General features: G+C 41.2%; 1 protein-coding gene across 4 annotated transcripts; it reads left to right on the forward strand.

Annotated features, from left to right (window-relative positions):
- Window positions 1-7,363: 7,363 nt before the first annotated feature.
- On the forward strand, window positions 7,364-26,681 carry LOC135483306 (photoreceptor-specific nuclear receptor-like). Of its 4 annotated transcripts, none has more exons than XM_064764071.1 (9): window positions 7,364-7,638; window positions 18,836-19,145; window positions 20,398-20,501; window positions 20,837-21,097; window positions 22,650-22,852; window positions 22,965-23,208; window positions 24,297-24,402; window positions 24,746-24,793; window positions 25,415-26,681. In XM_064764071.1, the coding sequence occupies exons 1-9, from the start codon at window positions 7,578-7,580 to the stop codon at window positions 25,545-25,547; spliced, it is 1,470 nt and encodes a 489-aa protein (XP_064620141.1). In that variant the 5' UTR covers window positions 7,364-7,577; the 3' UTR covers window positions 25,548-26,681. The 4 variants fall into 4 exon arrangements, with proteins under 4 accessions (XP_064620141.1, XP_064620144.1, XP_064620142.1 ...); XM_064764074.1 differs by having other exon boundaries at window positions 20,894-21,097; XM_064764072.1 differs by lacking the exon at window positions 24,746-24,793.
- The last annotated feature ends 567 nt before the right edge of the window (window positions 26,682-27,248 follow it).

Genomic DNA, 27,248 nt, shown 5'->3' on the forward strand with positions numbered 1-27,248 from the left:
GTCGCAAGCATGTCGCACTCTATTCAATATTTGATTCTTGTTTCAGACAAGGACGTTGTTTACAGGATGATGAAGACACTGAAAGCACAACAAACGAAAGGCGCACCAAGCCATGCCCGTTACGTCTCCTACAGTGAGGCAGACAAGACACAGAGGAAAGAGCCCTCCAGTTATGGGGTCAGGACATCCATGCCGGCGTTCCGACCCCCAGAGATGTATCAAGTGCCTGAAGGGCAGCATCCTCAGCCTTGTAACAGTTGTGACGAGTATTTGGTTAAGACGTGGGCTCATCAAGTGGGAGCGTAAGTACACAGTCAACCTGCGTTGGCATTGAGTGGTGGTTACACGCTGTTAACGATGGCAGTTTACAACTCCACCATCAGATGGAAGCACCTTCAATTTTAGCTTGCGTTTCCACCATAAGATTACGGCACTGCCTGTCACTTCAATGTGTATTACGCTCCTTCAAACATGAAAATGTATTTGGGTCATCAATATGAATGAACCATGAAATACGTTGCTTCGCTAAACCGTTTCGTTAAGCAGTTAGCCATAATCTTTGTCCTTCACACCCCCTGTGTCGCTGTGACAATTTATGTCGAAGGGGCAATAGTTTATCACAGCGGGATGTCGGGGGCCAGACTGAACCCCGGAGCTGTATTATTCAACAGGTGAATATTTCCAGTCTAATTACCAGCATGTTTCTGTCAAAAAAACCAAGCAAACACAGATTTCATGAAAAACATGTATATGGCTCGATTGGCAAATGCGTTGGGGGATATTATAACGGTTTAGTACATATCGCCTGGGTTGGTGACCGGACCAACTTGGTGGAAGAATTCCTAATTATTATGAATAAAATATTCATTATTCAGACCAAGCAACCATTATTGATTTTGGCTGGTACTGAATGGGTGGTTCCAGTCCAACAGGATCGTGTCTCGCACTTTATCAGACTTAACTCTGTTTAAATATTAGCTGTTTTCGATTTGATATATTGATTGGTTGTGCCAGGCTATAGCACCCCTGGAGTGTTCAGATAGTGTGAAAAACATAACAGTCGTTTAGCCAAACTAGCAACAGTGGTTCGTAGTTCATTCCCTTGGCTGTCTGTTGGTGAGAACTGGGCGAAAACATAATGGCTGGATCTTGGCAAGTACAGATGATTAATGTTACCTTTGTGCCTTTAAAGCAGTTTTCGATATCTTGTGATCAAATCATTTGGAGACTATCGTATAATGCTTTCAAATCTTGGATTTAAAGAATATTTCATTTCTTCTTTCGGTTCTTCTTCTTGTCTGAGCTTCCAGCTCTACCGTTTTGACAACAACAGAGTGTTAGTATCTTCGTTAAGAACGGCCGATAAGTCATATCATTATAGAGGGTAACCCTCACACAGGAGTTTTGAAAATAGATATTGGGAGCAAAATGGGAACGTGTGAGGAAAAGGCTCGGAAGTATCCCAAACATAGTTAGTAATCGTTCAGCCATTTTGTTTTCGCTCAGTTCCCCAGAATTCTATGGAATCGGCTACAGCCGGTATTACAATGCGAATACTGCAGCGGCGCGCGAGCACAACGACTTCAACTTCTCAAGGCATACGTTCAATTGGTAAGGCAGTTCAGGTCTGGTTACTTGAAAGGAATGCAAGGTTTTTTAATTCAACCGTTTCCTACAACTTTCACCACTACCTCAGATTTCAGTTGAACAGATTTTTCGCATTGAGCAGAAGTAGACAATAAAAAGTGTCGGACGGATTGGACTTTTTGAAACTCGCCCCGATACTAACGGGAACTGTGACAACTTTGTTGAACATTTGATGGACCAAAGGTTTGTACTGTTGTCAATTTCGTTACAATGTCTATGCTCATTTTGAATCAAATTTGACAAATGCCACTGTCTCCTTCATTGTCATTTCAGGGAAAATCCGAAGCCATATGCAGCCCCATCAACGTACAGGAATGTAGAATACAGGCCGATGGCCAAGCACCAACCTAGGCTCCCCATGCACAAGGACTACCATCACGAGAACTCCCACTTCCAGGTGAACACATCTCTTTTGTAATTTTGAGAAAAAGCAAAAATCAAAGTAAAGCCGCAACAAAGTGCAGAAATTCGTGAATATAGCGCAACCAACTGGGAGTTGACGGGCGTTTCTGGTGATAAGGTATATCATTTGTATGATGCTTTAAATGATACATAAATGTAGTTTATGTTAGGACGTTTGTGTTGTTTCATTCTGGTCTATTGACCTTCCCGTAACTCATCATATCGTCAACTGTGATTTATTCCTTTTCCAGGATGCGCAGCGGCCGTACCGAAGTCATTTTATCATATTCCCTGACTGGGTCTCGGAGAATGCTCACTTCAAGAAGCAGAGGCAGATGAATGGTCATAGATACCAGTACTAGGAAAGACGTTTGATCTTTTAATGTAGTTGACTATCGGTTCTTGTCACGTATCTTCAATTTCGGATTTCCGTCCAACTCATCCTCGAACTTTCATCCAGTAAAAGCGATCCCAGTTTATCTTTCGAAGCGCCCATACCGTCTTTTTGGACAGTCATTGGCGGAACATCTCCGATATCATACCCCGACGCTCGACCATCGGCATCCGAGGGTGATGAAAATCTGAACGCTGATGGCAATAGAGCTGGGCTTGCGTTGGCCGATAAGAGGAAGAAGGATCAAACTTGCAAACCTCTTGCTACTTCCTGCTGTGGAAGCAAAATGGAAGCATCAGTCGTTGAACTTGTGTTGTCATTAACAGTCACCGCACGAGGCGGTTTCGCGTGTCCTTTCGGAGCAAGTGCGTTTTTCACGAAAAGGTTCTGCCTTGTGATGTGGTACCTTATCAGTTTCTCGCGAATGGAATGCTTTCAATGCTTCAACGATAGATGGCGAAAGAGAACTGTTTGATGCATTTTGCTTATCAATAATCTATTGCGATGTCAGTCAGTTATGAAATGATCCAAGGACGAGGTTTAAGTCAACAGGTTAACTAATCTGCAAATATCCTATAACAAACCAATACAACTCTTATTCATATCTTCCGTCCCATAACATGAATGATTTGGCCAACGTTCTCTTAAACTGCAATATTATTATAGTTTTGGTTCTCCTTGGATAGTTTTCATCCTCTCAATGTCAAGGGAGTGAGATGTCTTCGTACTCTTTGTCTATAATACTATGTGCCCCTGACAAATGCAAGAGAACAAGAGTGGACCTGATGAATGGTATTAAGCCTGTTGCCTGCAGCAGCGAAAATCTCCGGCTCAAGGAGTTAGTCCCGCACGAAGTTGGATGGCGGACTAGCCATGCAAATGATGCATTCATCTGAGGCACAATTCGGCGGTTTAACGATTACTATTCTTCTTAGGGTTTTACTATAATAAGATATTCCGTCCTTGATAGTTAATTTATTGTATGATAGTTGGTTGTTATTTATATCTGTGATACATTGTCTATTGCACAACAAGTGCAAGTCAGAATAAACTAATGTACATAAGGGTATGTCAGTGTCAGTGTTTTTCGTTTGACATTTTGTGCTGTAGACCGCAACTTTTCATATTTGTGTGATTCTAAGGAAACAAGGGATGTAATAAGCTTGCTGGACATCTTGTCAGCAGTACATCCATTCTTGAAACCTTTCATTTGAACTTTCCCTTTTTCGTATGTCAGAAGGGAACTCTTTTCCCAGATGAGAATGGTTATTGGAGAATAGTTTCACCGGTCCAAGAACAATTTTGAACATTCTAGAAACGGAAAATATTATGTAAATAGGCGTTCGATGCCATTCAAATCTTCTGCATGTATCGACAATAGGTTGAAGACGCCAGGTTTTCCGATGGTCACGACGCCAATGTCCCTGCTTGCCCTTTCGTTATACGAGTTATACAAGTACATGTCTTATAATAGGGCAAACTGGGATGGATTTCGGGTGCGGCTGTGACTACAAATGCGAGTTGTTTATTGTAGCGACTGGATATATCATAGAAATAGCCATTTAACTAAGGTGATACCTATTCGGAGTGGTTCGTGACTAACATTGACAAAAATATACGTTTTTAAGTAGCAGTTTTGCATTAACAAACATGTTTAGCGGACCAAAATTGTAATGCTTCAGCTTCCTGACGATTTGGCACTGGACACTAGTGTAATAATGTGTAGTCTATATCATTCCCGCTAACAGCTGAACTTGACTGGCATGACTGGCCGCGGTCATTCAAACATGCCTTGTAAACTAGATAAGTATTTATCTGTCTGAGGGTATCCTCCGCTACACAGCCAGGTGCAACGGGCATCTCAACAAAATCATTTGACGTGATTGATTATCCACGATTGTTGCGTGCATTCTGTCGGAACAAAATGATGTCCTTATGCTCAATTATTCTATTTGAGCTTTGGAGTATAGATCAATGAATAAACATGGAACAAAATCAGAATGTCATGTTGGCTCATTTGAGAGTCTGATTTAGACATTTGTTACAGGAGACCGATTTTGACTCTGGAAGAATGATGAACCAACATCTGTGGTTGGCTGAACCTGCTGTGGTTAAACTGAAACATGACTGTCCAATGGCAAGTCATAATAGAACTGAGATTATAGCAAACTGTTCAAATAGACAAATTTACTTAAATCTTCCATAAAATGATGGTTTGTACGTTTCCACGACGTGTTATTGGTTGCAATGCTGTTCAACAAGTCAACATACATTGTAGCCTTTGAACTCGAAATGAAAGTATTGAGATGAAATTCGATGATCAATGAGACGTTTGATGAAACATGAAAATGGCCTAACTCATCACTCGGGTAATTCTGAACATCCCGGTAATTTTCGATAAACATGAGATTGTTGATAACGCCCAAGGACAAGTGGCAAAGATGTTGAAGAAAATACCAACGGAAAGAAAAGTGACCAACCCAATTCAAGTTGTCAAACAATGGAATAATCATCAAATATCTTCAAACTCGATTCTATCAACGTCAGAAAACCAGGAACTCGCTTGCCTTCTTTGCTTGATAAATTAGCAAGTGATCATTTCTTTGCGTGCCGTTCTACGGTCGAGTGGCGAACCGCCAGTGTTGAGCACCCATCAGTCAAAATAACCTGCACCCTGATTTGATCTACACCGGCAATGATGAGCGTATCGCATGATCACTGCTATACGGAGCGCGAGGTACCTTCAAGAAGATCCTCTTTCTCTCTTGCCCTACCCCGAAAACGCAAAACTAAGGAACATTTAATATTTTAGAGGGTGCATCCATCCTTTTTGCAACAAATACGCCAATACCAGTGATGGCTGAAACGAAATCGTGTAGTCATAGGCCTGTAGGGCGGCGCTTGGCTGGGCGACAGTACGCATTGAAGTAACCCTGCTGCTTGGCCAGAAAAAGAGATACCATTGCATTGTTTCCATACTTGTCGGCGTGTTTTAGCATATCATATAGTAACTTGAACTGATATGAATTCTTAGATTTCTTCACAAAGATCCATTGCTGAAAGAGAAATTAGAAAAAGATCAACCCCGACAAAACTATGACCCAAATTGACAAAGAAGAGACACGTCGTGTTGGTAAACATTCATTGTTAAGATACCAGTATACGTGATATTTGATGACTTGAACGCTTTAACTGGCCGGTGTCTTAACAAGTGTCCAGGAAGATCACCACACAATGATTGTGTAAACAAACTGTCCGATCACATAGCGGAAAATTGGCAACTTTTGAAGGGTATTCATGCCGTGACTGACAGCGAAAATTGAAAGTATTTGTGGGATGTTTGTCTGTTACGGATACCATGGTTTAACGTCACGTTCTGTCAATCATGGCTGCCATGTTGAATGAGGCTGAATTGAGGCTGAAGGTCACGGGACAACGTGAGATGTCATCGGTGAGGACTGTACTTGGTGACTTGGCAGATGGACGGTTTTGCGCGAAGGAAAAATTGGCGTTCACAATCTTATGGCACGCCTGACTCTGAGAGGGCAAAGGTAAACTGACAAAATGACTAAATTGGATTTAGCGACGGAATCAAACGGAGACGCGTTCACAGAGCCTTGGGCACGTATGAAGCACAGAGAAAAATAAATCTGACAAGTTGAGCATTGACCGTACTTTCTTGAGGAGGATATGACGCTTTGTAAGAGGCTCCTCTTTGTCACGCTATATCTAAGAAGAAATTTCGGAGCCGGATCGTATCAGCTTGAATTGAATATCCTCGTTCTGTTACAGTGTATAAAATGATGTTTCTCAAACCCATTTTCAGACAGACAATTATTTTTTCAAATGAAGTATACAACTTGGCCCTTTTCACTGAATATCGGGATATTCAGTAAAGGCGCTCCGAACTACAAATGTGATATCTCCAGTCAGAGACCTACGTTTTTACTGAATAACTCGATGTATATTTTAGATCAAACGACTGTGACCTAAAACAAAATTGCAAAAAAGCATAACGATGCTTGATGCTCTTTAGGGAATATGATCACCAGAGATTCAACGAGACTGGAAATCTTCGTTCACATCAAAAACATTTATTTTGATTTTGATTACCAATGCAAACAATTGTTTCAAATCAGTTTAACTGCATCGATTCTTTTCATTAGAGAATACAGCTGCAATTCATTCTGTGTATACATATCAAGATAAACATCATTCTTGGATGCGATGTTCAGTTTGTGATCCTAATCAGTTTACATCAATTTACCATACCATTTTCCGAAATGACGCTCAGTTACAGAACAAAATTTTAATTTCGACGGAAACCACAAAGCATCACTAGTCCAACGTGCGTTTAATTATCACATAATCCTCATCCGCTTGTGACCATTTCTGACGCGGTCGTCTGCTCAGCCCCATATCGCCAACGGCCATCCTCCCTCTAATCAGACCAATGACACAGATAACACTACATAGATAATGTAATGACAGGAATTGAATAATAAATAGCGGAGGACGTTCGATTGCGCTCTGGCTCAGGTGACTGGAGACAATGATGGTGGGTCGCATCTCTCAATAATGAGATATGGGCGGGACTTAATCCTGTGACTGATGCTGCGGGACGAGTCGCCTTGGCCATTCAGGAAAAATAGGGGTGACAACCCTACCGAAGCATGGATTACAAAATAATGACCAACCTCTAGTTGTTTATTACACTATATAGACAACATCTGACGAACCTGAAATCAATGTTTTCGTTAAAAAACGTTTTAAATCTGTTTAGACTCCTAATGATGAAGGGTTTCAAAAATATCAGCCCACACCTCCGACCCCAATCTTAGTTTTGACTCGCCCGGATCATCTTGAATCCATCCCGTCACATCATCTGAGTAGAACTTTCAGTTTTGATAATGATTCAGATTAAGCCATAAGTCCATCATTGTCATCTATTCACTTATTCATTAGTGCCATCAGTTTAAAGTCTGACTCTGCGACTCGCTGATGAGTTGAACTGACAAAGTGGTGAAGTCAGGACGGGCTGTGACAGGGACTCATATCAGAGGCTGTATCATTGCTAGGGCTCTTATCGGCCTCTCTTGTTAGGATAGTATCTTAGGGACACGTGGACCTCACCATGATGATGATGGAACACGAGGAGGTGACGGTAGTCAACCCGGAGAGCCCGTACTCGGATGGTAAGTCCATCGATTAGTTTCAGATGCATAATTTTCTTTTAAAGGATGAAAATTGGATGAGTTTTAACAAGTGTTATGTAACTTCTTTTTCGTTCACCAGATGGACAGTCCTATTCTGGTGACGAATGCTCTCGTCTGCCTTAAGTCTATTGAACAGTTTTAGAACGTCGGTTTAACTTCTGAAGAACGCCGTTGAAAGTATATTCATTTCCTGGACATACATATAATTTGAAAAAGTTTTACAGCGCTGATGGTCTTCACCTGGCAGCAGATTGCACGAAGGCCATTAAAAATAATGTTAAAAGGCGCAATAGATGTATGTCTGTGATCATTTTATTTTACCTTTTACAAGCACCAAATAGAATAAAAGATGTTGATTATATTGAAGAACAGCAGTGTATCAATATTTGAAATACATGTATGCATACATACAACTTTGAGCAGGGCATCATGAAATATATTTCAGGTGAATATGTGTACATCATTTTCTTGCTACTAAGGAATCTAAGATGTTGATTGTATTGAAGAACAGCAGTGTATCAATATTTGAAATACATGTATGCATACACACAACACTTTGAGATGTAATGTAATTCTTCATGAATTCTAATTGTGATATCACCAACAACATAACCAAATAAGAATTGTTATACTGTACATTCACGTATGGATATTTCTAGCAATTCTATATCAAAATAATAAATAAAATTGAAACTCCGCGATATTTTAGTGCGGCAGCATGTTCTTGAAATCTGCTCTTCCGAAACCGTCTATGATCAGAATTCATATATTCGAAATATTATAAAAATGTTAAGCTATTTATGCAGTGTATTTGCATTATGATGCATTCGTCTTGCTGTTCGCCAGCATATCATATACTTTAAAATCATTTCCGTCACTGATCAGAAAAGCTATTTTTATAATTTATGGTGGAACCCGCCGTGGCTTTCCAAGTCTAAGCCCCAAGTTTGGAGAGGTGACAAATTCGGTTTCAGGTTAAAATGGGATGAAATTGATTTATTACTCTCTGACACATGTTTCTTCATATATTTATTTAAAAGTCAACCTTTTCGAAATTTAACAGCTAAAGTATACATTACTGCAATCCAGGAAAAAACTCGATTTGCAAAATTCCTTTATAATATTCCTGACTCGAATATCACAGGTCTACCGAAATACAGAAGTCATTAATCAAGCTTTAAACTGACTTTTCGATATGAGAAAATGTGTCAAACTTTATTTTATTGCATTCAATATATGATTATTCAGGTGATGGCTTTGTGGGCGGCCAGTCACAAGGGATCTCACCAAACCTACAAACCACTTCATAAAAGCGTCCACCGTGTTGTAACTGATATGCGGACTCCCAACAATTCCCCAGTGTTTGCTATGACATTAGGTTATTTAGCATTTTCATCTCAATACGTCAGGCACGTTATGTCTCACAGATGAATCGCGACTTAAAATGGCTAAACCAAGTCCCATAGTTCGCGAGCAAAGACCGTAAAATTGGTTATTCTCGCAGTGTTGGTCTCATGTGGGAGTGTAAACTGATACGGCGTGAAGAGTAACATGTCCAGTCAAGGTACACACGGGGATACATTCGCCAGACTAGCCAACGTTTGAAAATTCGACCAGAATTTTATCATGCGGGGATAAAATTTGACACCGTGAAGCGCCGTGCAAGTAAACACTGTGAATCGGTTTGTGAATCGTCAGGGTGTCAATAAATGGGAGTTTAAAATTTACTAAAGCCGTACGGAGTGTTATAAACTTTAATCAAATAGTTTAAACAAATCTGAGAGTTCAAGAATTCCCTATTGGTGATTTGTTGGTTTAAGACTTCTCAAAAATGAAAATGGATATTCCTCTTATGAGTAAATAGCAAACATGGCATTATTAGTCCTCCCGTAACCCCTCATGTCCCGCCAAATACCCATTGTCGGAAGTGAAAGATTCTACCAATCTTATTGAAAGATTTCATGAGTGACTTGAGTGCAAGCACGAATTCGTCTGATTGGTGTTTAAGTAGGTGTTCTTGACTGCCCAACACCGACAATGAAATATTTAAGATATGTTGCTGAGGATTTGATTCGAGTATACATAACGGAATACATTGATCTTCCGAGTTAGGATTTAGTCGAAGAAGGTAATTATGTAATCTTTACTGCATTAAACGGCATTCTGAATTAGCCTTCTTTTTGTGTGGTAAGTCGGCATCTTTTGGCATTGCCAACGAGAAAAGGCAAAAAGAAAATGGCAATGAAAGAAGCGTAATCTTCAGCGTAATCGAATAAGTCTGACCGCTTAGGCAGTTTAACTCGTTTTATATGCAAATCCACAGCACTATATAATCGATGTTGTTTCAATATATCGTATATGGCGATCGCGATGTGATGAGTTTCTCAACGCTGACCCGTCGGTAAGAAAATAAATAAAAGAAGGCCAAATTCTGTCAAATTCGTCGGGCCCTGGAAGCCAGTGAAGGAATTCACAGCATTTCTCTTGCCCACCTGCACTATGCAGTTATCGGAATTCTTGAAGGAGGTAAACTCGCCATTATTGAATCAATATTAATCTGTTTGACACTTAAGTGGCCATCATTTGACCTTTGTCGCCCCAAGGCGTGAGAATTGTTGTCACTTAAGGAACTTTGCCGATGACTCGGTCTTGTCCACAAAATTGGTCGGTGTTAGCCGAAGTTACCATCAACGCCGATTCCCGGTGTAAAAGAAGAAAATGTCCCCCTGGAAAAAGTGTTCGGCCCTATTGTATTCTGCTATCTGGTTCTATAGAGGCTATGACCGCCAATAGCTCAGAGATTAAAGCGCATAATAGAATCCATTGTTTCCCGGACATTCTATCCCAGGACATTTTAAACTTCTACACCGGCTCCCAATTCGATTGGACTGAAAAGCGGAATTACAATCAGTGTCATTCTGGTAAATTCGAGAGATCTACTATGTTTCAAAAATCTTCCCTTGCAACCTCACTGGGTCTTGTGCGCTATTCATGTTTAAAAGCAATGGCACGCGGGCGCATACGTTGCCTGTTAACCGTAACTGACTTTTCATAACCTTGTTTACAAAATCGTAGTTCCCGGCCAATGACGAGCGAGCTATACACTAGTAGCCACAATACATCATATACTGTTGTTTGAACATTCAAACAAATCAGTAGCCTTGTGCTTCAACAGTTGCTTTCAGATTCAGCTTGCAATCGGAAGTCTTGTGTTGATGACAAACCAATGCACTGTCTGCAGCATCTGTGCTTTCCCAACAGCAGGCCTAGAAACCATTTGTGCGACCCTGCATGCATGGGCCAGCTTAGGCATCATAAACCCCATCAGCTGTTAGAATATTCCCTATGTTGAATCATGCATTAAAGGTTATGGGGTTGCAAACATCAGAAATAAACTGTATTCCAGTGCAAGTAGATTTACATGTTTATGAGGAAATCACCATGTGGTGTGATGTGAACATTATCATGGAAATTGTCGTCTGCGTCAAATTAACCCATTACAGGAAAAAACCAAGCAAATCTTTTTAAAAGAGAACAATGCAATTCGAAATTATATGCATTTACCTCTTTTCGTGTGGGTAAATCGGTAAATGCGTGTCGCGTGCTTTACCGAACCGTCACAAGAGGATGGCTCCAGTTGACACCATAACCAGCCTTTCCCAAAGCTCGACTTGCACATTGATTGTCGTGCCCGCATTTCTTGTCGTATTTCGTTATTTCCCGTCACCTCCACAATCACATTTTGGCCAAATCAAGATGATATATTTGATTCCCTGTCAGAAATTCCATTTGCCTGAATAGTTAGGGTCAGTTAGAAACGGTAGACTGGTATAAATCACATCAAGCACATGTATTAAACTCACACGACTACTGGTCAATATCGCAGTATTAGATCATCGCAATTCGCTGATATCTTCGTTGATAGTAACTCCCAGCGTTACTCTTCACAAATAAAGGATTTAGAATGTCCGATAGCTATCGAGATGTAGTGAAGAAAACAAAAGATTATTCATTAATGTGCAACTCCTATATTACTACTCACAGACCTGAGCAGTCGATCAACCACTCGCAGTCGCTGTCAATTTCCTCACATGTCAGGTACTGTACACGTAAAGGTTTGACCATAACTTTTTTTCATCAACTCTCCAATATTTTTTTGAACATCACAACTATGTATGATCATGCTTTTGCATTCCTTCACTACGGAGCAAAAAACAGAGTTCCATTGCGAGCATCACCGACAAATGTAACGGCCTTGCGTTTGGGTTGCTCAGTCCTTAGCCATGTTAGCGGCAACCGTAGAAGTCATACGTCTCAGGTGTATCACTAATCAAGTGCCAATTATTCTAGATTGAATATTTAATTGAGTATCAAACCAGATCAATATAATTAGTAGCCACAGGCTAGGTATTATGCAATACACGCTTATAATTCAATCAAATAATCTAGTTAATAACAGTCATCTCTCAACGAATACTTCATCAAAAATTTCGCTAATCATTCGCTTCCTTTGCCGTCATCAAAGAAAAACCGAAAATCATTAATGCATTTTTGCTGCCTCCAGAGCTCCTGGTAAAAATTGACCGTCACAGATGGACTTTCGAACAGCTTTCGTGTTAAAGATGCCAGGCTTGGTTGGATTAAGTCATTGGTGTCTGTTATAGTGTATATATGGGGTAGCACCCCACATTGGCGAAACCAGACACAATTTCAAATATTTCAGTAGAACAGATTTTTCAGTTATTCATTTAAGTATGAAATAAAAAGGTCGGGCGGAATTCACTGTTAGAAACTCGCCCAGAACACGCCTTTCCACCTCTTCTGGCGCAGCCTGTAAGATGATGCTCTTCTACCGACCCTGCTCCCTGATTGCAACGCATCTCCTTCACAGGGGAACGTCAATTCGAGTGATTGTGTTCGCTCGAATTCCAATAAACACACTAACAAGACATCACAAATAATATCATTTCCACCAAGCGGAACTAGGCAATCTGATTTGGACTAAAAGGTTTAGTGTCTGGATTGATCTGATAAATAATAGGCATCAAGCTAACTTGGTTAGGATGCTATCATCGCGGGGGGATGTTAGAGAAGACAGAATCAAATGCTATCCATTGCGGGAGTCAATGGAAATTACGTTATTTCTGCACCTCCGCACCCGGGATTAATTCACTTAGAGACAATTGAGAAATAAATGCAACTCCTAAGCCCTGGTCCGTGCAAATTGCTTAACCTGGTTGATCCAAATCCACCGCGTCAGAACTGCTAAATTGAATCAGCAAGCGCAAATGCTAAAAATTAAGTAAATTGCATTAAAAGTGGCAGAGATGTGGTTGAGGAGTTATCACTTGTCATGATTGGCTTGCATTAGCGTCTCGGGGGAGATCTCCTTCTTGTTCTGGTAGAAGTTGCCGGAGATGGATGGTGGGGGAAGATGGATGGTCTCCAGAACGCAGGGCAACTCTACAATGTATTGTGATTGAGGACAAGGCTGGTTTCATCTCAGAATTGTCGATGAACCTTCTTGTTTCTTGAGACCTGAAACTGTTCATCAATTCATTCTGCATCTGTAATTAGATGAATATTCTCTCTTTTTGAGTCGTTTCTCCCAAACTACCTCATCGAGTTTGTGGCAGAACACGCACTACTACTCGTGTTTATACCCCGTTACATCTCTGAATATCTTTTGTAAAGGATGATGCAAGTATAGATTTTTATCCAAATAGGCCAGGATATGAAAATGAAGGAAACTCTTTAACACAGAATCGATTTACTAATTGGCAACTGCCTCGTGGTTCAAGGAATGCAATAGATGAGGCACCCAGACCTGGGGTACTGCTCATTTCGTCTTAGCTTCAGAAAGTGTAGAGGAGATGTCAATCCGATGGAATACCTTGGCGATTCTACCATCATCAACGTATCGGCGGGACTATGATGTATTGTTGGACCTTCGTTTCAAGAGCTAGCATTTCACTCGGTACTTGCCATTCAAGAGCTAGCATTTCACTCGGTACTTGCCATGCATATGCGGATGATGGAAGGGAGCCTGCAGCTGATCCTGGTATGCGATGATGTTTACGACATGGATGTCGCTGTTTCTGCTACATCATAATTGCCATCTCCACAAGTTAAAGGGTTACATGTAATTGGTAACGCGAGATACCGTTCACCGTCGGCGGTGAAAGTTGTATTTTGATGCAAGTGGTAAAAGGCACGAACGCTATCAAGTGTTGGACGACTAATTTCCGTGACTGCGGGGGTCAACTTGTTCTATAACATGAACAAGCGACAACTTAGGATGAGCATTGTCAAAATAAGCAATTTTAACATTACAAATGACACCTAGTCTTTGAAGACGCCTTTGGCGTTGATTGTAGATGCTGCCGATAAATGCGGCTTGTTCCTGCTTGAGCATTTTCTGCACTGGGTACCCTGGTGCCTTTCATCCGAAAACATTTCTCTCTCTTCCTTAATACACATTCAACGCGTATATGTATCCACGTGCTTAGCGTGGCATGTTTGGCGACCGTCAGACTCTAAATGGCTATAAATATAGTGGACAATATGTAACTTACGAGATGAGGAAACGCAGATGGGTGTGACGTTCCATGCACTCTCTTTAACTCAGCATCGTTTTTTACTACAAAACTAGGCCATATGGAAATGTATGCATATAAAACGCCATGTTGCGGGGGAGGGATGGGTTATGACAGACGACGAATCAACAGATTATTGGTTTTGTATTATAATGTTTCCAGCAAATCATTGTCTATTTTACACATATGCGGGCCAAAGAATAGCTCAGCGGAAAGCAGATAATGTTCTCAAAAGTGCATTGACCCATCCCCCAAGCTTTAACGAAACATGGAATATTTATTTTTTTCTATATTCCATCATTTCCAAAAACAGAATCTCCCTAAGCAAGGGCAACGCATTTGTAATTATTTTGAAAATACGTGTGACACTACACATGTATCACTGTAACTTTTGGAGCTGCCATGCAAGCTCGAAGTTGAATACCTGCTGCGGTCTCAGTTGCGATCCTCTTTGGTCCAATACCTCGTCTCAAATGGAGGAACCAGTAAATACAGTGAATTCACTCACCAAAAGCTTGATATAATGTTACTTTTAAAGTTTTAATTGGGTCCGAAACCATCGGTGAATCTCCAGCGCGATTTAACTTGCCTGATCGCGAGGCCTCCACTGACAGTTAATGTTGTAGCATTGTCAGTCATCGCCTCAAGTCACGATCATTATGTCACAAATCCCTCATCGCTTTCAATTATCGCAGGATCTCCGATCTACCCCACCACTATCAACGGAAAATAATTACCAGGGTATCACCGGATAGGAAATTGGCGATCCTCAAGGAATTGCCGCTAAGCCATCAAGAGGTGGCTTATGATGAGGCGGCATAAGTCGGGATTTGTAACACGGGGGAAGATTTCAGCAAGTGGAAGTTTGTCGCCTGAGGCATTAGTTTTACGGGCTGCCTTGTCCATTTAATCCGCAAGGGACTTGCCACAAGACATCTTCAAGGGAAATCGAGAAGATTAACACATTGACAAGGATGAAAACGATTGTGAGGAAGCTTTTCTGTACTTTAGCCGCAAAGGCAATAAAAAGATGTCTTTCGGCAAATTTGAGTGGACTTTTCTCAAAGAACCCTGAAAGTGAGGCAAACTGATCACCCAGGCATATTCGTTAAATGCAAGATTGACATCGGTTCTACATCTCTCAAAGGAAGAAACTTCTCACTAAAGACTGTTAGATGAAGAAAGTTGGACAACTTTTCCTCTGGAATTGTAGCGTGCAGTATTGTATATACGGAAGATTGTATATACGTGTGGTCGTTGATTTATCGAACTGATTGAGAGATGCATTGCTCTTTCTACATGAAAACACTGACATCCTGTGACCAAGTTCCATTCGTTCAGCCCAGTGTTGATCAAGGTATATATTAAGCAGAGTGACAAATGGTAGGATGTACTGAGATGTACTGAATTGTTAACTGCGGAATTGGTCACTCATGGTACTGAAGTATTTGGAGGTCTACATCCATATATCGACGTGAACTAAACGGCATAAACTGAAAGATTATGCATTTCTTTTTATATTCCATCAAATTGTGAGCCCTGAAAGCTAACAGATGGCGTTCAAATGCTTTTTAAACTGAATCATTTGCATTTTGACATCATCAACTTATAAGGGCACGTTTTGGGATCGTGCCTGAGCTCTGACATATATCTCATTTGGCCAGCAACCAAAGGCCTGGGACTGTGACTAATGAAACATTAATATACATGTCGATTCATGCCGTCAGAATGCATCAGCCTATTCTGTTCATGGGTTTTCCATAACGCATTGAGATCATAGACCTAGATCATATTTCAATATTCAAATTGAACCCATCCTATACGGAGCGAACGGGTCTCGTATGGTTATAGGCCGGTGATACATGTGACATTTATTACACCCGATTGAGGTTGGTGCAGATACGCTAAGCTTTCTGATGGCAGTGATATTCCAGATTGTGAAGTAAAATTTTGATGATGTCGTTGAATATTCTTTATAATAGGAGAGTGTAATTTCTACATCTCAACTAAACGTGTTGCATGGTACATGAGAGAGTAAAGAACAAACATCACTAACTTTTTTAATCAACTGTAAGACCCCCTCCTGTAGCCCATGAATCAGTTCAATAAAGCATTACCACAACCCGTCTTTACTTTTTACTGGAGAAAAAACAGATGATTGCTTATCAAGAAAAGACAAAAAGTCATCGCGTTAATAAGGTGTAATTAGAAGTAACGACATGTTGAGATCTAGTGGATTATATTTGAGGTCACGACGCCCGCTTTTGAGCTTATACTACCATGATACATGTCTGATATCTAATCCTTGGTAGTCCAACAAGGCCAACTTTTGATGCAAAACAAAGAAAATGAATTATAACGTTGACGTTAGACGCAGACGGGAGATCAGGCTGGCGCCGAACCGGCGGGAAACTCTGCTGAAAATCATTACAATTTGTCAACTTTTGTCTCTCCGCCATCTTGTAATCCCGAGGAAATCTGGCCGATCTATCATCCTTGGCTCTGAGATCATGATCTCGGTGAGAAAAAGTGGGTGATGAGGAAAACCGCGCAGGAGGCTTCCTATTATGACCTAATGTTACTTCGATTGCTCATAGAAGTCATTGATTCAAAGTTTGTCAGGTTTCCCTTTGCCGAGGTCTATCCTCTAAAATAGCGGCGCTTTGGATGTTATCCCGAAAAACCAGCAGGCCGCTCGCACAATCCGAGTTTTAACTGCTACAGCTTAGCGCTTAAAGGATATTTTGGATAACACAACTTGAATGAGACGTGTGTGTTTTTAAATGAATTGTGCTATTTTTGACATTTGTCAAGGGAAGACATGTTTAATATATACTTTCATATTTTAGTTTGTGTTTTCAGTAAACCGGTGGCCGGTCATACTTGAGGTTAGCTGATAAATTCATATCGTGCAATCGATCGATCATCTCGTCATTAGATATTTACTCGTAATTCAATTTTCAACTAAGCTGATCATGGTATTATCAATTGCATTTGAACCTCATTGAACAAATCATTAATCACCTCAGACCAACGTCACATGACAGAGGACTTGTGACATCATATGTATCTTGTTATTCGATCTACAATGAGTCGGATGAGCGGTGTTTGGGGGAACAAGATCATATGCCACAGGATTGTTTGAACGGAAATGACGTTGACAGTGACTTTAGCTTTAACCTATTTCAATTAACTTCAACGGAGGTGCGCATTGTTCGAATGACATCAATGGGTTTAAATTGGTTCTTTTCAACAGTTTAACCGCAAGAACATTGAATTAATGTGGCATTATGAGCAGTTGAAAGCAAACTATCGCGAATAGTAACCTCTCCATCGCTCGGGTTCCATGGCAATTCAAGGCAGTGTTGTCTGAGGTAAATTTCCTGCCCATGCAGATGTTTTCAAGGCAAATCAAGCAAGTAAATATCCCCAGTATCTGATTGGTTGCCGAACACGTGACGTCATTGAAAGTGTTTAACATGCTTAGTTTCAAGCTCCGTATGACCAAAGAAACAAAGGGACAACATTTTTCACCATAGCGTTATCACCTTTATCATAACATCTCGTTGGATACTCATGCTGAAGTCATCCTGCAATGGTTAAACAAGTTCTTTTCTGATATGATATAGAGCACCACATCAACGCTTCTCATATATGGCTTAAAAATCACGAAAAGAGTATTTACAAATGAGAAATAATGTATTTTCTAAATTGGCTCCGCCAGGGATGATTGCTTTGGTGAAGTGCATATTTGAGCACTTGAAAGATGTCTCAGTGGGGCATTGTCAGGAATAACCCTAAATGAACGCTTGTTTGATTTCGATCTCAATAGCAAATTCTCTACCGATTCATCATTTTTATTTCATAAAATGATGTTTGATATTGCTTGTTACTTGACGGGAGTTGAAAGCAAATGCACCTGGTTGCCTTATAGGTGGGCTGGCCAGACATGGTTAGAACGCAACAACAAAGTAACTGGGCGTTTGGACGTGTGCGTCACAATGCGGCGGCGGTCGGAAAATGGTATGTGACACTCGAGACGAGATGGGACGATTCATGCATTCATTTGGACAATGCGCCCATTTTAGCTTGAGGGAGATAGTGGTGGGCTCAAGATAAACAATTTTTGTTTCCAATTTGGACATTTTTGTTGGGGTTCGAGAGGTGTGAGATGTTTGGTATTATCGCTGTCGTCTGCCGCTTCTGTGATTATGGTGGGTTCTGAAGTTATGTTACATCTGAGTTTATGATGTGTTCACGCAGTCACCTAGATTGATGTGTATATATGAAGGCAAACGATGGGTATGAACGAAACAATAAAACGGTCAAACAACAAGCGCATTCAATAGTTCAAACGAAAAATGATATCAGTGAGGACCGGAAGCGACAGGTATATCAACACAACTATTGATAACTATCGGCGTTTTCCATATTTCAGGCAATCCATAATTATAGTTACGTGAAATTGGGTCTTTTGGGAGTTTTATTTCAGAAGTAGTGGAAGAATTGCATATTTGTCATAATAAATATTTCCTTTATTTCAAGAAAGTTATCAAATTAATTTGTCTACTCTTTTGTAGATCTGAAGACTGAGCGTAGCACCCCGGACATGATGGAATCACCGCGTCACTCATACACGCCCGATGTCCACGCCATGGTCGGATCGCCCATGCCATCACAACCTATCGAAATCAGCGTAACCGCGGGTTCGCCCTCGCAGTGTAGCATGGGACAGGGGAGTCCGGATCCGGGCCATATCAGGAGGAACTCGCCGGGGTTACGGTGTGTCGTATGCGGGGACGTCTCAAGCGGGAAACATTACGGGATCCTTGCCTGTAACGGTTGCAGTGGATTCTTTAAAAGGAGTGTGCGACGAAAACTAATATACAGGTGAGGATGATGAATTACTTTAATTCATTTTAGGGGGACAGTCGCCGAGAATCAAGAATATTCGATAAGCCAAATTTTGAAGTTGGTGCGGCTAGCCCGCACCCTACTTCCGGACATGAGGCATTTTCCAGAGGGAGAAAACGGACTTATGGCGTGTTTATGACAAAACGTTTGATTTATTGCTTACGAAATCCAACAGTCTTCCACACCAGATTACACGTGAAATGAAATATATAATCGGATATTTGAAAAGTCTAGATAGTTCTGGATGAAGTAGAGTTATCAATAGTTATCAGTGCACTTTATGGATTGTCGCTCGGCCCTTGACGGCGCCAGCAGCTGACGACCGAATGTCACTGCTTCAAACCTTTCGCCGGAGTAAATTGATGAAGTTTATCATTTCTTGGATATGGCCTTTATTGTGCCTCACGCGAGATATGGCGCTTAATTTTTAAATGCTGCTGAATTCATTGCTAACTTAATGATCAATCGAAATGCACTATTTCTGCGTGTGCTGTCCTGTCTCCAAACATGCAATAGGAGGAAATAAACGCCTGCTACCTGATGGTCCATAACACTCTTTAAGCTAAGTGATGATAATTAACAAAGACCTCTATTAATTAATGCCATAAAACAAAGATGAAGATGGCCGAATAGATGAGAATTCTGATTAATAATTCTGCTTTGGGCTCGTGAGGATTGTAAGAAAGTGTCAATGACGGCCATAAATCTAGGTAATAAATCCAGATGGTTCGCTTTTTGAATGATTAGGCGGTCTTTGTCGTTAGGAACAGGAAATTTAATAAAGCCAGTAATGAAGGTGGAGTCGTCTGCGTGCAGAGTGATGGTAAACAGAGGCAATTGGTGTCTTGGAGAATTTCCGCCGGAATATTTGATGGCGCGCAAGCAGGTGTTGCGGCGGGCGGTAATTTGGTTTGGCACACTGACGGCGTAGACTAGCAATCTTCAATCAATCCGACTCACGAGTTGAAGGGATGTTGGCCGCAGACGGTAGGGTCCCTGACCGAACGCTGTCTAATACATCGACAGTCAAGCAAACAAACTGACAAAATGATGGGAGTCCCGACACAGATTGATGGAGGGCCCGAAAAATGTGGAAATTTTAAACTATTTGGCTTGTTGGTTATTTGGCTATGTGGATGAAAAGCGACGTTCTAATTCTCTTGTTCTATCTGGTCAACCTTACAGAGATGGTTTATCATTTACTTTTGCAACTTTTTTCTCTTCCTAGATGCCAAGCGGGAACGGGCATGTGTAACATAGACAAGGCCCACAGGAACCAGTGCCAAGCTTGTCGGTTAAAGAAGTGTATGTCCATGGGCATGAATAAGGATGGTGAGTCCATACTAACAAATGATATGTTGCCTGTTATATTCAAAGCTATGACAACAATACCAAATAGTCTACGCCCTTCCAAGACGTTCACCTTCTGCGAAGTATCCCCTGAAGTCGTTACAACAGTAGGTGTCGGTTTTATCAACATATACGTGAAATTAAATGAATTTATATGAATTCAGTTGGTTAAGTTTACCTGGATAACCTACGCCAATTGAATAGAGTCAGCCAGGAAGGCTGTGATAACTCGAAGCCGACGCCTTTACGTGCCACTGATAATTGACATGAGATTCGTACGTGGGTTTTGTATTGGAATATCTCTCTTGACTTTATAGCACTTCGAGAGGTTATTACAACAAAACCACAACCTAGTCTTTCCATTTCTGATCCAGCTGTCCAGAATGAGCGCCAACCGAGGAACAGTGCCCAAGTACGCCAGGACCAGCTTGAGTCGACGCTGGAATCACCCATTACTGCCACAGCTTACACCGTGTCCGCCACACACCCTGCCTTCATGCCTGGAGCGGGCCACCATTACATACCAAGATATGTCCATCCTGAACAGATGGAGAGACAGACAAGAGACATTGAACAAGGTTGGTAAAATGTTATTAGGCATTTGGAGATGTCCGAAAGCATATGGGAGTGGGCCAATCATTAGTGCCGAATCCTGCATCCCCGGCTTGCTCGTTTGCGATCAACCAATCAGTATGTTTTGGGGTTACTTCCGGTTATATTTGCCTTCGGAAATTGGTTAGGTCAGATGAATGCCGCCATCAGAATTAACATCGTTTCCATTGGCGCCGGAAGATTACGACGAGATTCTTCAGAAGGTTCTCAATACGATCGAAAAAGCATAAACCTAGATGATAAGCTATCTATATAAGCAGTTTGCATAGCTCTTGAAGAGCAGTATGACAACAACGAACCCTTAAACTCCGCAACATTTTTCTTTCCTTCTGAAAGCGATGCCATGTCTCAAGGGGCAACAAAAAGGCAACCCTTCTAATTATCGCGGCCAGATTGAGTTAGATTTCGCCACCGGAAAATGGGGTTCCTCATTCCGAATACAGCAAGCGAACGAGTAAAAACCCCCACTAATATAATAATGTGTAATCTAATAAATGCTAAGCGCGAAAAATACAATTTAGGAATCAGTGGTAACCCAGGAGAGAGTGAGGTCTCTCAAGGATGTCATCTCTATGTTATTGTCAACACTGAGACATGACTGACTTTGATCTTCTTCCAGAGACCCAAGCAGATGCTTCCTATTACCCCATATCCCCGGAGCATTAATAAACCAATATGCTCCGAGCGGCAAATTATTTGTCAGCCAGGTTGCGCGAATATCAGATAAATTGACGGCTTCCCTTGTGATATTAGCTCTGTAACCTTGCAAGGTGTGACTTACATGCCACCGCGGCATGACGTCCCCAGGCGACCAAAATAACGTTTGAAACTGGGAGGAGTTGGTAAATTATTCTTCCAAACCTCATCCGGTATGCGCGACGTTTCCCCCACATCATCTGGGAGTCGCTTACACTAAGGAAGAAGCTGTGACGTTCGTCGCTTAGGGTAATGAGTATGCCTGACAGGATGTCAACTCCCGACAGGGATGGAGGCAACTTTTATCTCTTTGAGGTCGTTACACCCTCAGCTTGATCACATTAACAAAAAGCAAAGCAATGTTGAAACTTGAAGTATGAATATGAATCAAGTCGAGTCAGCGTGGTGCTCGATCCCCAAGGGGAGGCATCAGCGCTTAGAATGTGAATTACATTTTCTGTAATCCAATTCGTCATCCGTGCCTTGAACGAAATGGAACTTTTCATATCTTATGTCTGACAAGAACACGTATTTTTATGATAACAAATCAAAATAGTCTTCGCCTTCCCGTGACAACCCACTCAGGCAACTTGTAAGCAGTAGGCATATTCCTGGCCCCGATGCGACCAAGGGTGCACCATAACTTGTATTTCAGAAGTTAATGAGATGTTATACTGATACTTATAGTCCATACGACAACGGCTGTATTAGCCAGTCATCAACAGCGGTCGGAATGACACGAAACCTTCTGATTCAAATTCCACTACATTACTTCCTTCAGAAAGAACGACTGCACATCCTTCCTCATACCATGTCTTTCAGAGCCACATGAAAACCTAGTCGATGTTCAGGCAGAGTACGTGAAACGACAACAACCGCACCAGACACCGCAGGCCATTACTGATGGCATTGGCTACAACACAGACCGAGAGAGTATCTATGAGTGCTCGGCAAGGCTACTCTTCATGGCAGTCAAGTGGGCTAAAAATCTACCGTCCTTTGCCAACCTGCCATTCAGAGATCAGGTAAGATTCGAATATCCTAATTAGATAATCGTTTCTTGATAATCGCTTTCGGGCATTACCAACATCTTTCTTTGACATTGACATTACCAAACGAAACCCTCTCCAATTGCAGGTGATCTTGCTCGAAGAAACGTGGAGTGAGTTGTACCTTCTTTGTGCAATCCAATGGTGTATGTCAGTAGACTCCTCGCCCCTTCTCTCACCCTCTGAGCATGCGCACCACGCCAGTAATGGAAAGACGAACACTGTCTTGACTGACGTCAGAACGTTACAAGAGGTTGTGGCGAAGTTCAAGGCGATGAGAGTCGAACCGGAGGAATTCGCCTGTTTGAAAGCTATCGTTCTCTTTAGACCTGGTAAGTCTACATTTGGTTTCGCCAAAATCATCGGTGCTGACACCAGTCAAAAGGTTTTTTTCAAAAACTTGCTGTACTTACTGCTGAGGTAAACAATATCAAATCTGATAAAATCTTCAGAGAAATTATGTCCTCCTTAACATTCTTACCTTGCCGCCCAGAGTGGTATTTTGCGCTGATATAGATATTACCATCTCAAACTATCATCTGGCAGTTTGTCTTACCGTCTCAAAGTCATCAAATCTACATCTCTTTGGGCCACTTAACAACAAATAGCGTCTCATCAACGCGCCTTCAGCGCTTTGTGAAATTACCGAACACTATCCAATCTTTTATATTTGGTGTTATTGCATCTTTCCGTTAAACGCAATCGTCTCCATGGGAATTCAATATGGCGAAGGTTATTGGAAAATGTGGAATGGCAAATTAACAGAAGCGTAGAGATGTCGAGATTGCTCCTATGAGATGTTGATATGATGTTGAAAAAGAGTTTAAGTATTCAACAGAAGTCACTTGGTTGGTAATTATTCTCTAAGGTGGTGATTTCCCCACCTTGTAATTGATACTTACGGTGCTAATGACGCCAATTCAGGGGTAGACAGTTTGCTTCACAGAGAAGATGATGGTTTTATTATGACTGGCTGTAACATTTGGCGGTGTCATTAATGTGCTCACCTCGGGAAATTTTAATGCATGTCATTGGCAGTGGATATGGGGAGAACAGTTTTGGTCATTGATGTCAATTTTGCGATCTTAGAGGAAGTGGTGTGTGGTAGTGCAGCTTTCTTTCCTCTGGCAGTTTATATCAATATTCCGTCACAAAACTGAGCTAAAAATGGTTTCCAAGATGGCCGCTTGCCAAATTGAAAGAAAAAGAGGAGCTTTGCTCGGTCCATCTGATTGAAAAAACATCAGGGCTGCCCGCGAAGCAAACATTGGCCTCCTTAATCTCATCCCTCTTATCCTAGGTTAGTCACAGAGTGCCGATGCGAGCAAATAATCGAATGGTCACCGCAAACTCCAATTTCTTACTGGTTTGAGCAGAAAAAAACAAGTAATCAAACAAATTTCAACTTGTATCGTTTCAGATACCCGAGGTCTGAAAGATCCCAAACAAGTTGAGAACCTACAGGATCAAGCTCAGATCATGCTTGGCCAACAGATGAGAGCACAGCATCCAACACAGCCAACTAGGTAGGTACAGGATGACATCTGATCGCATGATTTTCGTGGACATTATGGTGAAATATTTTAAAGGCTAAATTACAGAAATGCCCATCTAAACACATTGAAATATTTGAAATTAAAAACTTTCTCATACATGATTAGGGACTGATATCAAAATCAATGCATACATTGTACAGTTGACAAAAACAGTTCTGACATTGCACAGTTGACAAGAACCTTGTAAAAATCTTCTAACCAGAAGGTATGTTGGACAGAAGCATTTCATTAAAGACGCTTGGAGCATCCCCATTTGTGTGAGATAATTGCCAAAATATCAAATGAATCATGACAAATCTATTATATTTTGCAGAAAGGGGAACGATGTAGGCCTACATGTTTATGTTCAGCACATAATTCGGTAAATACTCTCAATATAATCCTAGGTTTAGAGTGTTGTACCTCTTGTCTGTTGTCGTTCCCCTTTCGCTGCGGATACCGTATGAAAAGTGTCATTTGTGAGTCTTGTCTTGCTTATTGTTGTTGTGAATGCTTTTTATCTGTTCACGAAGAACATATCATAACCCGGAGTGTATATTTTCTTCATATACAAATACATCGAGTTGAGAGCTGAGTATCACATGTTGTTCAGAAGAGCTGCCGTCTCAGCTTTGGTATGCAACAGAATTATCAAATGATTACAGAATTCCTGCATCAGCTTACACGAGCCATACAAAAAAGCATTATTCTGTATTGAATCTCGCTGAAGTAAACAACATTAATGATGATGCCTCTCCTAAGTCATTCCTGTATGGTACTGTAAGTCTACCTTAATGAAATGCCTTAGTCGACAACGTGACTTTGTGACTCCCCGCATTTCCCATGAAAAAAATGAAAAGCTATTTAAATTCGGCAAGATGGGTTTTGTTCATAACACGACAACCCGATTGCCATTACCATATTTAGGTAAACCCGGTGAACTTACTGCCAAGTTCCAAAAAATTATCATATCACTTTTTTCTCGATCCTTCATATCTTGTAGGTTTGGTCGCCTTCTCCTTATGCTGCCGCTACTCAAGCTGGTCAACTCTGACCGAATCGAGTCCATGTTCTTCACCAAGATGATCGGCAGTACGCCCATGGAACAACTACTCTGCGACATGTTCAAAAGCTGAGCGAGGAATCAAGACAATGACTTTGATGAACTCTGCATTGTTAAGATAATGACTTTTGGGTAGATATTCGTGCAATTCAGTAAAATGTGCGGATGTGCGCGTATCTTTTGGATTACGGCATTCTCACTAGACTCTTTCGAACTGACTTTGTGTCTAAAAGATACTGCAATTAAAGGGAGATATTCTCGGCGACGACTGAAACATTGCCATTTTGGGTCAATTGACTAAAATAAGAGGCACGGCATCATGCTTTGAAAAGCTATGGAAGAGTGTTTTTTAAATTTCTTAAAGAGAGCCATGGGCATTTGTCCATGTACTTCTAGGGACAAATCATATTTCTTTTGAGGACAATATGTGCATCAGGCCATCTGTCATTTGGCACATGAAGCAGCAAGTGAAACCTGCGATCACATAACACAATAACTCAGCCTTAGAAATTACACCTGTGTGTGTCTGAACTGACTGCGGGAGGGAAAGGTTTCTTTTTAGCAAGGTCTAAACCCCATGCTGTGGAGGTCTTGGGAACAATGTCAACGCGAAGATGCTGGATGCCGGGTTGAATGACACTGCGATCCTGGGGAGTCAGTGCAAGACAGTTAGACACAGTGGCCGGGGTCTCCCTGCAGTGACGAGATTAGCAGTTTATCATCATTACAGTTTCTGTATTTTTCTCACAAAATCAGAAGATTGGGAAATTGAAAGAGCCAGTTATTACTGTAGACGTGCGTCATACAGGAAGTAGTCCAATTGCCTCGATATTTATAACATATGGTAGGTGCACACGACGTTGTGTAGCCGATACAAAAATGTACATGTAGTACTCTATATGTTCACAGTGGCTATCATAACTGAGTACTTCTGCGCAAAACTTTTTAAACTACTTAGTACATTGACAAATATGTGTAGGTGAGGGCCAGTATTTAAATAATAAACACACTACACATTGTCGTCTCATCATCATCTTATAGGCTGTATTATGTTTCTCATTGTTTCTGGTTCCAGTTGTTGTATTTAAACCACATCACAATTGTTAGTAATTTATTTTGGCAAGGTTTGTACATTGCAGAGGAAATCATTCTCGAGGTTGTGTTGTAAACTAATTTCTACAACCCTAAATGTAATTATGATATTGAATAAACGATTAAAGATTACAACTCAGCTATTTCTTTTTCTTCTGTATTGATTCATGATGAGAATGATGTCCATCCTAAGGTGTTGGCCGCCTTTAACGCCTGGAATCAATGAAGGCGTTCAGGGAATCACGTCCATCAAGCATGTCCCCAAGTAGACCGTCTACTTTTACATTGCCTCACTTATGCGCTTATTTCACACAAAGAATGAGGTGATTCTAGTAAGACCTCAGTAGAACCACTTTCCAAACCAAAACAGAGACTGGGACTGGGACTGAGCGATATCCTGGTGACCTCTGAACGAGGCCTCCGGGAGCGGCTAGGTCATTGCTACCATGTTGGCCCTGTTCTGTTTTACGGCTCTATGCCAAGGATTACTCTCCCTCGTCTACCAGATTTGATGTGGGAGATGAAGCCAGCAGGCTTTGTACAATAAGTCGATCAATCATATGAGATTTTATTGCTGCATTATCCACGCCTTGCCATATGCTATGGATGATTGACGCTTTTATGCAAATGTAATCGTAATTATGTATTGTACACGACTGTATACTCTAACCAGAACGAATCA

Source organism: Lineus longissimus, chromosome 2 (genome assembly GCF_910592395.1).
Source record: "Lineus longissimus chromosome 2, tnLinLong1.2, whole genome shotgun sequence".
Lineage (NCBI taxonomy): Eukaryota > Metazoa > Nemertea > Pilidiophora > Heteronemertea > Lineidae > Lineus > Lineus longissimus.